At 41.7% G+C, this 14,040-nt stretch overlaps 1 protein-coding gene across 1 annotated transcript in view; it reads right to left on the minus strand.

Moving 5' to 3' along the window:
• Slc30a8 (solute carrier family 30 member 8) overlaps window positions 1–14,040 on the minus strand; it is a 34,081-nt gene that overhangs the window by 16,851 nt on the left and 3,190 nt on the right. Inside the window, exon 2 of the mRNA XM_075963621.1 lies at window positions 6,268–6,464. Coding sequence (XP_075819736.1) covers window positions 6,268–6,464 — 197 coding nt within the window. The remainder of the gene's footprint in view (window positions 1–6,267; window positions 6,465–14,040) is intronic.

The following is a 14,040-nucleotide window of genomic DNA, read 5'->3' on the forward strand; positions in this document are numbered from 1 at the left end:
GCTTTGGGCAAGGGGCTGGAGGTTGAAACACACAAACACACACAGACAGACACAGCTCAGACAGAGACACGGACCTCTAGTCACTGGTAAGAAGCCCTCTATTCAATAGCACCATGGAGGCTTATATACCCAACAGTCAAGTGGGCCAACAGGTGAAAACCTTATCCTCAAGGCAAGGCAACACATGCTCGTGAAGCAGAGCTGGTAAACAACTTTGACACAGCTTTTAGTAACTCATATCAGAAGGAAAGTAAAGATCTCTAGCAGGGAAGAGCAGCTGAAGGCCAGGACTCCAAATGGTCCCAACAGTGAAGAGGGCACCAGAGATCAAAAACAGCAACAGAAATGCTTCAGAATGCCATAAAGGAACTTAATAATTTTATGCTAATTAAAAACATATAACAGTAATTGCTGAAGGGAAACTCCGGTAATGGCAGGGAGCAGAGTGTTGTTGGTTCTATTCCTAACCATGGCACGATAGATGCAGAATGAGCTCAGATTAAGGGGACATAGGCACAGGCAGGCCACAGGCCTGGAAATGGATCGTTTGAGCCCCATGCAGGGAAGATGACAGTAGAACACTGGACCTGCACCTCCTAGTCATAGGCTCCCCCAGATCTAAACAGTTTAAACTCCCATGGTATTTTTTCCTTGGAAGATGAGATATATTGGCAGTACTGAGAAAACAACGGTTCACCGGATGATATTAGCTTTTGTGGGGGGTTTAATGAGAATGGCCCTCAAAGGTTCCTGTATTTGAATGCTTGCTCCCCAGTTAGTGGAATTGTTAAAGAAGGATTAGGAAGTGTGGCTTTATTGGAGGAGGTGTGTCATTGAAGGTGAGCTTTAAGGTTTCAAATGTCCACAACATTTCTGGTTAGCTCTCTGGCCTCATAGATGTATCTCAAGATGTGAGCTCTCAAACACTGCTCCAGCATCGCCTGTTTGCCTGCAGCCATTTTCTTTGCCATGATGGTCATGGATTAAAACCCTCTGAAGCTGTCAGTCCCAAGAAAACTCATTCTTCTACAAATTGTCTTGGCCGTGGTGTATTATTCCGGCAATAGAAAAGTACCCCAAACAGCCTTGCATCCACTACTTGGCTACATCACTGTATGATGTTAATTCATATTTAAGAATTATTTAGCTATTGTATGGGTGGCTTTTTAGTATACTATACTATTTAACATCATAAGCCAAATTTTTGAGTTATTATTTGGCAATTATTTAAAGCATACCACAGTTTTCATGGCTCTGTTTTAAAATTTTCCTAATAGCAGGAACCTCAAAAAATGTCTTTGACCTGAATTGAGGTGGTAGGCATAGGAGGGGTTGGATGGGAAAATGGAGGGGGCAGTGTGATGTAAATTTTGTGCTCATGTATAAAGTTCTCAAAGGGTGAAATTGTTAAACCAAAAATATTTGTGGGGAATAAAACTGATACAGCCCCTTTGGATATCAGTATGGTGATTTCTCAAGAACCAGCTGAACCACTTTTTGGTATATACTCAAATGATGCTCAATTGTACCACAAGGACATGTGATCAACTATGTTCATAGCAGCATTGTTTGTCATAGCCAGAACCTGGAAACAACCTAGATGCCTCTCGACCAAAAACCGGATAAGGAAAATGTGGTATGTTTACACCATAGAGTACTACACAGCAGGGAAAACAAAACAAAACAAAACAATGACATCTTGAAATTTGAGGGCAAATTGATGGGTCTGGAAAACATTATATTAAATGAGGTAACCCAGACCCAGAAAGACAAATATCACATGTACTTACTCATAAGTGGCTTCTAGACATAAAGCAAAGAAAAACCAGCCTACAATTCACAATCCCCGAGAACCTAAACAAAAATGAGGACCCTAAGAGAGACATACATGGATCTAATCCACATGGGAAGTAGAAAAAAGACAAGATCTCCTGAATAATTTGGGAGCATGGGGACCATGGGAGAGGGTAGAAGGGAAAGGGAGAGAATGGGAAGGGAGTGGAGAAATATATATAGCTCAATAAAGACAATTTTTTTTTAAAGAACTAACAGGCAATGAAAGTGTCCCCTCCCTTCTCAGGGCAGCCAGGGCACAGTTCCCTTTGTCCTTGTTTAAAAAAAAAATTGTGACCTGGGTCACTATGGTAACCACAGAACAAAGCAAGTAAAAAAAAAACTAGTAACCAAACATGTGGGTATCACACATTACAGCTACATCTTTCTCTTAGGAAGACAGAAGGTTCTCACTCTCGCATTCCTGTCCTCCTTAGCTTGCTTCAGCTCTCCATCACTGCTAGGCAATAGCATCTCTCCCATCCTTACATAACCCTGAATATGGTACCTCAGATGCCTCTCATTGCCTACTCTCAATTGCTTCTAGCGGTGACACACTTGAGCCTATTTTCTTGAGCTCTCGGTATCTGCATTTCATCTTTTCGAATAGAGATGTGTGCTCATATCTGCAACATAACTCCCCCTTTATGGCCCTCACACAAAGAAGAATTTTTACAAGATGCCAAAACCATTCCCAGTTTGACAGCTCCAGTGGCCCAAGAGTGGGCATGTTGTGCCTGGCTCTGTCATTCCTTAGTTCTTCTGCCACTCATCTGAGCACACTGTGGCGGTCGTCTCCCTAAACGCAGCCCAATGGCCTGATTCGCTCCTATTCTAAAAACAAGCTCTATGAAAGGACCTGTTCCCCCAGATGAACCCCCAATTACCATTCTAGCTATGTCTTTGACAAAATCTACTTTAGGAATTCTCTTTCGCTTCTAAGTCATAAAAAGCTTAAACTAAATTAGCTTAAACAACAGAAAGATTTTTAGTTATTGACTCGGATAAATACAAGCGAATATGGGGATAATTGAGCAGGTGTGTCTTAAGTCTAAGGATCAAAAGATGTTACTAAGGTAGATTATTGAAGGTAGATAAGATATAGGAGAAGCTCTGGGACTACATCATTCCACATTAATATTTTTGCAGGAGAGAGTGTAAGTTTTTATTCAGTCTCCTTATGTAAAGAAAGGCCAGAGACTCTGAGTATAGGGTCCTCAGGCCAGGCGGACCCAGGCTTGCAGCCATGGTAGACAGTGAGAAACCAAGCTGAACTTCGGAAGTGTCAGCCTCCCTTAAGCTACTGTGCCTGCATCTCTAAGGGTATCATGCCCTGTTTTGTTTCAGACAGACCCATAGGACATCTGAATGTAGGGCCTGAGAGTTACCACCTCTCGGACCCCAAGAATAACCAATGAGCTATTGCATTGTGCTTTTGTTAGTTTTATTTATTGATTTATAATTTTTTAAATTAAACCATAATTGCATCACTTTTGGACTTCTCTCAAAAAAGGACTTTCTCATTTTATATGAGAAGCTTCGAGGCCTTGCTCAGAATCTGTATACTGAAGAAGGACCTCCCAGATTCTCCTAAAAAGTTTTGGTAATAACCATTTCTTTATTTGACTTCAGGGAATAGGCGTGCTGTGGAATGGGATCTTGAGTGATGGCTCGAACTTTGATGAGAATGGAACATGGAGAAGACTTTTATATTTAAAGAAAAAGCTACGGGGAACCTAAAAACATGAGGATTATTTTGCAAGGAATGAAAAGTCTGTCTGAGTTAGAACTGAATAATTACGTAAGGATGCAGCAAGAGAAAAAGTATTAATACTTTATATGGCAGACTGATTGTAGAGTATCTGAAAATCCAAAGACAGAATTTTCTTTTTGTTTGCCCTAAATAACAGAAACTTCCAAACTATTGATCTCTTTTCATTTGGGAGAGCCAGAGTGAAGGAGAGCAGAGTGGAGCCGAGCACAGAAGCGGCGTCTGAACCAGTCTCTTCCAGTGGCACACGCTCTTGTCATTTTAGCCCCATGCTCAAGAACATTTCAAGCCAAAGAAGAATGCTGACAATTTTAAAGATGGATGTAGGATGCTAAAAGCCACGCTTAGAACAATCAGCTTGATATCGATACAGCTCAAAACTCAGCAAGGACCAGTCAGCATCCATTATATCCCTTTCCTGGTGCAATCACTTCTGACACTGAAGGTAGAACTCACACAGTTGGACGCCCAGGAATCAGAGAGGAAGGGGGACTCCATGAGGAGAGCTGCCCATGCCTACCGCACTCAAAACATTTTGATTTTGAAACAAAACATTTGAAATAGCAAAAGAGGAATCGTAGAAGCACAGCTGAGAGAAATGAAGGCTCCAAGTGACACAGTTTCATACTACACAAGATGGAAGAGGGGAACGGCCTTCCTCTGAGATCAAGAGCAAACCAAGGAATTCCCTTTAGCCACTTCTATTGGCATGCTCTGGAGACCTTAACCAGATGAACAAAACAAAGGAATAGAAAGTATTCCAATAGGAAAGGAAGGAGTGAAATTTTTATTTGTAGACTCCTTCTTCAATTTATACATCTAAATATACTCTAGAGATATATGTGCACGTGTATACGTGCATACATGTTTGTATATACGCTGTCTGTGTGTGCATTTTTGTGAGATGGTGGATTTAAAGAGGACTGGAACTGCCTATCGCTTCATCGAATTATTTTGCAACTCCATCACATTTTCAGTCTCTTTCCTCAAAATGTATAGCATTTGGTATAGAAACTGTGATACTGATTATTTTTATAAATTTTGACTAAAATGCTGTACATCAAATCTTTGGTTGTTTTGGATTTATTCTAAGGTTTTATCTGATTTTTAAAAACTATGACAATGAGGAATACTGAGAACTCAAGAACAATCGCAGAGGGTTTTTGATCCTACTGCACGTACTGGCTTTGGGGGAGCCTAGGCAGTTTGGATGCTCACCTTAGGAGACCTGGATAGAGGTGGGCGGTCCTTGGGCTTCCCACAGGTCAGGGAACCCTGATTGCTCTTCAAGCAGATTAGGGAGGGTGACTTGATCGGGGGAGGGGGAGGGAAATGGGAGGCGGCTGCGGGGAGGAGGCAGAAATCCTTAATAAATAAATAAATAAATAATAAAATAAAAAAAAATAAAAAATAAAATAAAAAAAAAGTTCAGGAAAAAAAAAACTATGACAGTCTAAAGAAGATTACACAGCTAGAAGCAACACGACTTATTCTGGAAGCTAGAAAATACCATGCAAAAAGGAAATTGGTAGAGCCTATTTTCCTCTATTCTGTTCCTTACTCATTTAGGCTTCTCTTTTGGTAACAAGATTGGTGTAGGCGGTCCTTCTGTCTATGTTTTTCTTTCATTGGTTAATGAATAAAGAAACTGGCTTTGCCTGATAGGGTAGAACAGAGTTTAGGTAAGTGGGGAAAACTAAAAGACATGCTGGAAGAAAGGAGGCGGAGTCAGAGAGACACCATGGATCCACCAGAGAGAGACACTGGGAATTTTACCCAATAAGCCACTGCCACATGACGATACACAGATTAATAGAAATGAATTAAATTAAGATGTAAGAATTAGCCAATAAAAAACTAGAACTATTGGGCCAAGCAGTGATTTAATTAATACACTTCTGTGTGGTTATTTTAAGGCTAAGCTAGCCGGGGGGCCGGGATGAACAAGCGGCCCCCTGTAACACAGGATAAAAAGGAAGCACCTAAGATGTCAGTAACAGTGTGACGGGTAGCAGAGGGAACAGGATTGCTTTTAATCATGGAACTATCTCTCTAATCCTAGCAAAGATTTTTGAGGAGTTGGAAGGAAAATCATTTTCATGACGGGCTTCCATACTGATGAATCATTTCAAGTGTCTGAACATAGGTTTGACAAAATGATTCAAGAATTAAGAAAAAATATTCATGTCTTTCAATCAAATATTTCCACTTTTAGAATCCCTTTCAAGAAATTAACTAGAAGAGTAGGCAGAATTTTATTAAGATTTCCTTTATTGTATAGTCCAGAAGCAGGAAGAATCTCCCCCAAATTTCTATCAATAGAGAAATGTGATTTACAGTGGAATGTATTGTTTAGAAATAAACATATTTTTAAATGGTGTTTGATAAAATAGACAAGAGCATTTAGCATGATCCCAGTTATGTAAATGAAAAAACCCCAAGCGCTGTGCACAGATGAACTATAGGAAATACCCGCAGTGTTATAAGAGGTGATCATTTGCATAATGGATTTTGTTTTTCTTTTATTTTGCAACTCGACTACTATGTGCCTACTGTCATTCTATACATGCAGAAGATATTAACAATTTCTCTTCAAGAACAACTTAGTTGTCCTTCCCATCACGATGCAGGGTCCTGCCGGAGTTTTCCTGGGCGGTACTCACCGACCACCTCTGCCACCATGAAGATGAAGCATATCGCTGAAGCAGCACAGAGTCTCCTCTTGGCATGCACTTGCTTGCTTGAGCCGTTCTCTGTGGCCTTGGCGTTGCTGTGGCAGTGATAGATGCCTTCTGCCTCTGGCTGCTCTGGCCTGTCTCCAGGACACCCATCTTTATTCACAAGTTTCTGTCGAAGTTCTCTGCTGAGGACAATTTTGACAGGATCAAGAGGTGAACACAGTGGCAAGCATGCACCTCCCTGGCAGCCCTTCTCACTCTCAACGTAGCTCTTAGGACATTGGCAAACTAGCAAAGGAGTTAGAATTCAGAGTTCTCCTTACATTTCCTTCTGGGTTCACAACTGCTCCCAACCACTACTTTTGTGGAGCTAAGGGAACAGATGGAAACAGAAGGAAAGAAATAGAAATACTTAAGGGCCAGTCTTTCTTTGTTTTTTTTTAATTTCACTTTATATTCCAGTCACAGTTCTCCAGTGACTTCTCCTTCTGCCCCCCGCCCCCCGGCTTCCCCTCCCAGCCCACCTTCCATCCACTCCTCCCAATGGGTAGAGACTCCCATGAGGAGTCAACAAAGTCTGTCGCATTAAGTTGGGGCAGGACCAAGCCCCTCCCGCTGCATTAAGACTGAACATTACATCCCACCATAGGAAATGAGCTCTGATTGTTTCATTATGAAAAGATTCTGCATACGGACAGAACCTGCCACCATCATCATGTTAGATTGTAAGGCATAAGCAAATAAACATCAGTAGGCCACAATACCTGTTCAGTATTGAGGGGCCTGGGGACCCTCAGACACCTCATCATTCAATACCTCTACTAAATACCCACTGCCAAGATGAAAACTAGGTCCTTCTTCTGCTTCCTAAAACAGTAACTATTATTCCTGCTCTAACACAAAGCTTAATTTGAGGACTCCCCTGGGATCATAGATGGGGGACTATTGATAAAATTTACCTCAAATGCATAGTTTCTTGGGTGGGGTAAGTGAGTTTCATAGAGGCAATGTGACTTTCTAAGGTCAAATATGCCAAAACAGGAGGACAAAACCCCACTGTTCTCCCACCATGCCTCAGACTAGCTGCTGTCTCAATATCAGTGTACCTAATCTGCTAGTGCAGATGACACCGTCCATGGATCTTGAACTAATAGGATTTTTTAAATTCAATAATTTTATTTGAAAACACTAATTGGGTTCTCAGAACTGAGGCTTTTACAATTGGAGCTCTGAAAGTTAAAATTTTAAATTAGCTTCTATTTGAGGGCTTATTTCATTTGGATGATCACCATCTGGAATTAAAAGTCTGATGATCTAGGCTTGTCTAATAAGTATTAGGAGCACTCTAATTATGGTCATATTTGAATTTTTCTGAAAAAAAAATATTTACATATCATTATGGAAAACCTGGAATTATAAAAAGAGGACAAAGCAGAGAAAAATCACTGGTAATCATACCCCCAAAATACAATTATTGATATCTTGCTAGATATCATAGATATTTTTATACAATGAGAATCAATATTAGTTAGAATGGTATGAAGTATGTAAAGAATACAAAAATCATATGGAAAAGTTAATACATGAAAACTGTTGATTCTGCCAATCAAACACCTAGAGGAACCCAAGCACTGTCTGCACAGGGCCCCAGAGCCTCTTCTCTCCTTCTTGGCCATTTCTGATCCTAAGACTGGTTTTCTTCCTGGCCTGGAAGGGTTGTCAGAGTTTATCAGCTATATTCCTGGGTTTTCATTGTGCAAGTGGAGAAGTTATCTGCCATACCCCCCACTATGAGCTCATGAGTTTCAACTCTTGATTTCCAGCCTCCACAACTGTCTTGGAGGTTTCAAGTATGGGAGCTGGCTGCATATGAGTTTTGTAACCACTCCTTGATTTTGGTCTCCTTCTCTGCGCTTCTGATAAAATGATGAGAGCCCAGGTGCAGGCTCCCCTCACAAGGGAGCTACTTTGCCATGTCACAGTAGACTGAAATCTCAGGAAAGCTTTTCCACAGCTAAATCTTTCCTCCCTTAAGTTGCTTCTGATGGGTGTCTGTCACAGAAATGAGAAAACCAATATAATATTCTCTCTGAAAACTGCCCCCAAGAGTCTGGAGGTAAACCAATTGTGTCAAATGAGACCCATTTACTATATCCAGAGGGCTATTAGCTCAGACCTCACTACATTTAGCTGCCTAAAATCAACCATGCTCCCTCCTAGAGCTGAGAAGAAAACAAATTTTACACATACACACACCAACTTGGTTCAGTGTGGGCATTGTTTCTATACGATTGTGTGAAGAACAACATGTTTTCTTTTGGCCTTTTAATTTATAAAATTTTAACATTTCTGCCCTAAGTACCTTATCAAAAAGGTATGCCTAATCCAAAATTCATAGGTTTATGCCTGTGTTTTCTTTTGGAAGATTTACAAGTGTATAATGTTAGCACCTACCTTAACGCCTATGATCCGTTTTAGTGAAGTTTTTTTTTTTAGTATGGTGTCAGAAATATACACGAATTAATTATTCAGCCTGTGAATATTTAGTGCTCTTGCTATTCCTATACAAAAACACAATTACTTTTATTATTTATTGTTTACCACTGCTTTAGAGAACTTACTAAATCCGAAGTTTGCCAGTGTATTCTTTGACATTTTTATATGTAAAATATGTTATCGTTTGCAAATAGAGTTTTCAGTTTTCCTTTCTAACCCGATGCCACTCATTTTGTTTTCTTGCATAAAAGTTCTGGTGAGAATACACAGTGCAAAGCTGACTAGAAGCGGCGATCCTGGGCACTGTTATCTTCTACCTGGTCTGGAATACTGTCAGACTTTCTTCATAATTATAATACTCCATTTTTGGGTTGACAGGAGATTCTCTTTTGGACTGAAGAGATGGTTCAGGACATGAGTGCTTAGCACTTTGACAGAAGAACTGGGTTTCAGTTCTGAAAACATACATGAGAACTCACAACTACCTACCAAGTCAGTCAGCTCACAACTACTGCGATTCCAGCCCCAGAGGACTTTAATACCCTCTTCTGACCTCTTCAGTTATATACACTCAAGTGTACATGTGTGCATGTACACACATGCACACACACGCAGGCACACACAAAAGTCAAATAAGCATTTTAGTCTGGAATATCAGGTTATATATCTGATTGCTTGTGTCTTCTATTTTTTTTTTTTTTGGAGCTATTTTTTTTTTTATTGAGAAAAGGAGAAAAAAAAAAACAAGTTTCCACCTCCTCCCAGCCTCCCATTTCCCTCCCCCTCCTCCCACCCTTCTCCCCCTCCCCCCACTCTTCTCCCCCTCCCCCCACTCCTTTCCCCCTCCCTCTCCAGTCCAAAGAGCAGTCAGGGTTTTCTGCCCTGTGGTAAGTCCTAGGTCCTCCCCGCTCCGTCCATATCTAGGAAGGTGAACATCCAAACTGGCTAGGCTCCCACAAAGCCAGCACATTAAGTAGGATCAAAACCCCGTGCCATTGTCCTTTGCGTCTCATCAGCCCTCATTGTTCGCCATGTTCAGAGAGTCCAGTTTTATCCCATGCTTTTCCAGTCACAGTCCAGATCCTCTTGGCTAAGGGAAGTAGACAAAATTGCCGGGGAGAAAATTGGGATCTTGGGGGTGGGGTGGGATGGGGGTAAGGGGAGATGGGGAGAGAAAAGTTAGAAGGGAAGGAGGGGGGGCCTTGGGGAAACAGGAGGATTGGGATAAAGGAAGGTTGGACAGGGGAGCACGGAACCACAATTCTTAGTTAAGGGAGCCACTTTAGGGTTGGCAAGAGACCTGACACTAGAGGGGCTCCCAGGTGCCCAAGCCGAGGTCCCCAGTTAGTTCCTTGGGCAGCTGAGGATAGGGAACCTGAAATGACCCTATCCTAGAGCAATACTGACGAATATCTTGCATATCATCATAGAACCTTCATCTGGTGATGGATGGAGATAGAGACAGAGACCCACACTGGAGCACTGGACTGAGCTCCCAAAGTCCCAATGAGGAGCAGAAAGAGGGAGAACATGAGCAAAGAAGTCGGGACCACGAGGGGTGCACCCACCCACTGAGACAGTGGAGCTGATCTATTGGGAGCTCACCAATGCCAGCTGGACTGTGTCTTCTATTTTTATTAGTTAATTAATTTTGCTTTTTTGAGAAAAGATCTCGCTATGTAGCTTTAGGTGTCCCAGAACTTACTATGTAGACCAGGCTGGCCTCAAACTCATAGAAATCCACCTACTTCTGCCTCCCAAGTGCTGGCATTAAAGGTGTGCACCACCACGCCCCTCTGCTTGCTTCTTCTTATACTTCACTAAGTGTGGGTCTCCTTCTTCCCTCAGGATCACTGACCACTGGTCCATGAGGGTAGGGGACACGATTTGGATGGCTGTGGATATGATGGACGTAGCCCTCCAGGATAAGACTTCAGTGAAGCAGTTCAACTTTATTCCAAAGTATAGGAACTATACAGGACTGGGGAGTCTGGGACCAGACCCTAATTTGCATTAGGTGGAAGACTTCTATCATAAGGCTTTGTATGTGGCAGTAGTGTACAGCTCAGGTGGTAGTGCAAGTCTTAGTGACCACACACGGAGAGGGGAAGGCGTCTAACAGGAAGTTGTGCCAAGCCAAGGTCATGCTAGAGATAAGACAGGCCTCCAGCCTTCGAGACTGCTTTCTGGTAAGGTCAGTCCTCGGGGCTTAGAAAACAGTCTCCAGATAAGGTAAGGTAGAACGTGGTCAGTCTTGCTGGGGAGGGAGTCCCTTGTGCTGCCAAGCTTTGGAGAGAGCTGCCAGGCCTTGACAGACTGCCCCCTCTGACTATCAAGGTCTCCCAACACTAAGTATAAAGGAAATTCAAATGAATATACACCAAATTTTAGAGGGGCATTGCTTAAAGACATTTGCATTTTTCTCTGTGTCTCTCTGTCTGTCTGTCGCTCTCTCTGGTACTACCATCACGAATGTATTAATGCATTTGGCTATGTGCCACATTTCTCTAAGGTCCTGTTCATTCTTCCGTTTTCCTTACTTTCATTGCAGTAAGTACATAATTATTGCTTTATCGTCGAGAACACTGAATTTTTGTTCTGTCAGCTAATGTCAACATCAAGGGTCTGTTCTTAGGTCCTTCGAGTGATTTCTTGTATTTTATTTATTAATCCTTTCCACCCTACAAGTTACATTTTGATGTTATAATTTCTCTTTCTGTATTAGTATCCTCCATTTGTGAATTGCCATCCAGTCTCTCATTAATTCTGTAGATATAATTACAGCTTGTTCTTTTGATATATTATAGTAGCTGCAATTAAAACATTAGAACTTTAAGGCCAACATTTAGACCCTTTTAAAGGCACTTCCTATTAATGGATTTTTTTTACTATTTGTATATTTTTCCATGTTTTTTGTATCTTGTGATTTTGGTGAAAGTCAAAATATTTAGAATATATATTGTTATGATGCTAGATACTGATCCTATGTGGATTTTTTTTAGTTTTTTTCATTACTAGTATTATTATTTCTTATTTGTTGACTTGGCTTACTCAGTTCAGCAGCAACCATTTTTTCCAATTTCCCATGCCCATGAATCCCTTGTGTTCCTTGAGGAGTCCCATCTTTGCACAAGTATAACTTCACTCCCTCCTCACCTTCCAAGTACGGTGGTCATTTTAGTTCCTCTTTCTTTGTCTCTTTCCATGGCCTCACTATTAAGCCTTTGGGTGTTCTGTCTATGCTAGTTTCTCACCTAGAGTTTGGGCTCTTTAATTGACTGCTGCTTTCAAAACTTCTCTAAGATATAAATTACTCCACGATGTAGGCGGTTCCGTTAAATTTGGGGTTTCTGTTAGTGTTGAAATAAGAGCAGCGGGGCTGCGTCCCCAGCACCCCAGCCGCCCATATGGCTTATGCCCTGAAATAATTACACGGAAACTGTATTTTTTTAAACACCGCTTGGCCCATTTTTATCTAGCCTCTTCTAGGCTAGTTTTCACACCTGGACTAACCCATTTTTAATAATTTGTTGTAGCCCACCAGCTGGCTTACCGGGAATGATCTTAACCTCTGTCTGTCTGGAGTATGAGAATCATGGCGACTCTCTGACTCAGCTTCTTTCTCCCAGCCTACGTACATTTATCCAACAGTGTGACTCATTTAGTGGTTTGAATCTGTCCTATTGTGAATCTGTAATTTTTTATTATCCAGGAGCATTTCTTAAAATGTTAAGCAGTTCTAAAAACTGAAGTTGCATCATGTACAGGTAATACAGTAATAAGGTACAGCCTGTTTCTTGCCCAGTCTAAACCTTGATTGCACCGTTTTTATGGTAATTACAGCAGTTCCTGCCTATCAGCACAGTTCAGCATGGAGCAGTCAGTCGCTCCTGCCTCAGATCCATTTGGTCCCCCTGAGCTGCGCACAGTTTCAGGCACACAGCAAGTCCACATTGGAGTCGCACTCAGCAGTTTAATTCTGAGACTGAGTGTACAGCATAGAAACTCTTTTTATCCAAGTTACAACCAAATCTGACATGCAGAGCACTGTACAGTCTGAAAACATGTCTCTGTCGGCAGGAATCTGCCATGCTCTTCCGACTGCCTAAGCCTGATTCTGCCATCTGCCTGGCGGGGATTGCTGAGCCATTGGCAGGGTCTCAGAGCACTCTCCTTCCGATCCCAAGCGAGAACACAAACATCCAGTCCCATAAAATCCATTGAAATGCTTTAAAGCCAGAGTTCATGCTGGCAGCACAGCTCCAGGAAGCTGCGTTTTAAAATGACACAGCATTTTTTCTGCTGCTGTTGCCGAATCAGGAAATCTCTCTACAGCATGCCATCAACAAACAGCAAAAATCTGTGTTAAACTCTCTCTCCCTTATTTTTAAGTCTTCTCAGGTTTTTAAGTGGATTTAGCCCCACATTGGGCTCCAAATGTATCGGCATAAATAAATGCATTGCAGATATTAAAGAATATTTACCACTTTAATGATAAACTTACAGAACCGAAGTTCCAGCGTAGTACAGGAGGTAGGAAGGAAAAGGCGGAGCCGCCTCCCACGTGCCCATTTATCCGTAGGCATTCGCCTGAGGCAAACCCCGCCTCCTAAAGGGGCTGTCTTAACCCTACATGTTAGTCTGCTTGAGCTGCAAGAAAGCATGACAGTATGGATAACATAACAGAACAGAATTGTGTCTTCTCACAGATCTGGGGCTTAGACCTTCATGGTCAGTTTGCTAGTAAATATCGACATCAGTCACATTCTTCTTGGCTTAATCATGACTGTCTTTATATAGCCTCTCATGGATTTTCCTAGTTGCTCACACAAAACAAGAGAAAATGAGATCTTTGGCTTGTCATATAAAGCACCCCTTCCTGTAACGACCTTTAAACTTGGTTACAGCCTTAGAAGTCATGTATTTTTAAGAAACCCAAACTGGGCAGTCAAGGGTAAAGATGTGAATTTGGAGTGTGGAGAATCCAAACATCCAACTCATCACACACCCTCTGCGAGGTTACTAGGTGATGCCCGTCTGCCGTAAGCATCCGCTCCAGAAGGATTTACACGTCTGACATCTCTGGCTGTCACTGCTCAGCTTTAGCTGCTCTTTCACTGGTTTATTGCTCTCCAGAAGTATCAAGGCCAGGCTTCATTTCTCAACAGAAAAAAAAGAAAAAAGAAAAATCCTCTATTGTTTTCGTCAATGTTGTTCTGCTTGGAAATAGGCAATTTCTCACTCCTTACTGAGACACAGCAA

The sequence above is a fragment of the Microtus pennsylvanicus genome, chromosome 2, assembly GCF_037038515.1.
Source record: "Microtus pennsylvanicus isolate mMicPen1 chromosome 2, mMicPen1.hap1, whole genome shotgun sequence".
Lineage (NCBI taxonomy): Eukaryota > Metazoa > Chordata > Mammalia > Rodentia > Cricetidae > Microtus > Microtus pennsylvanicus.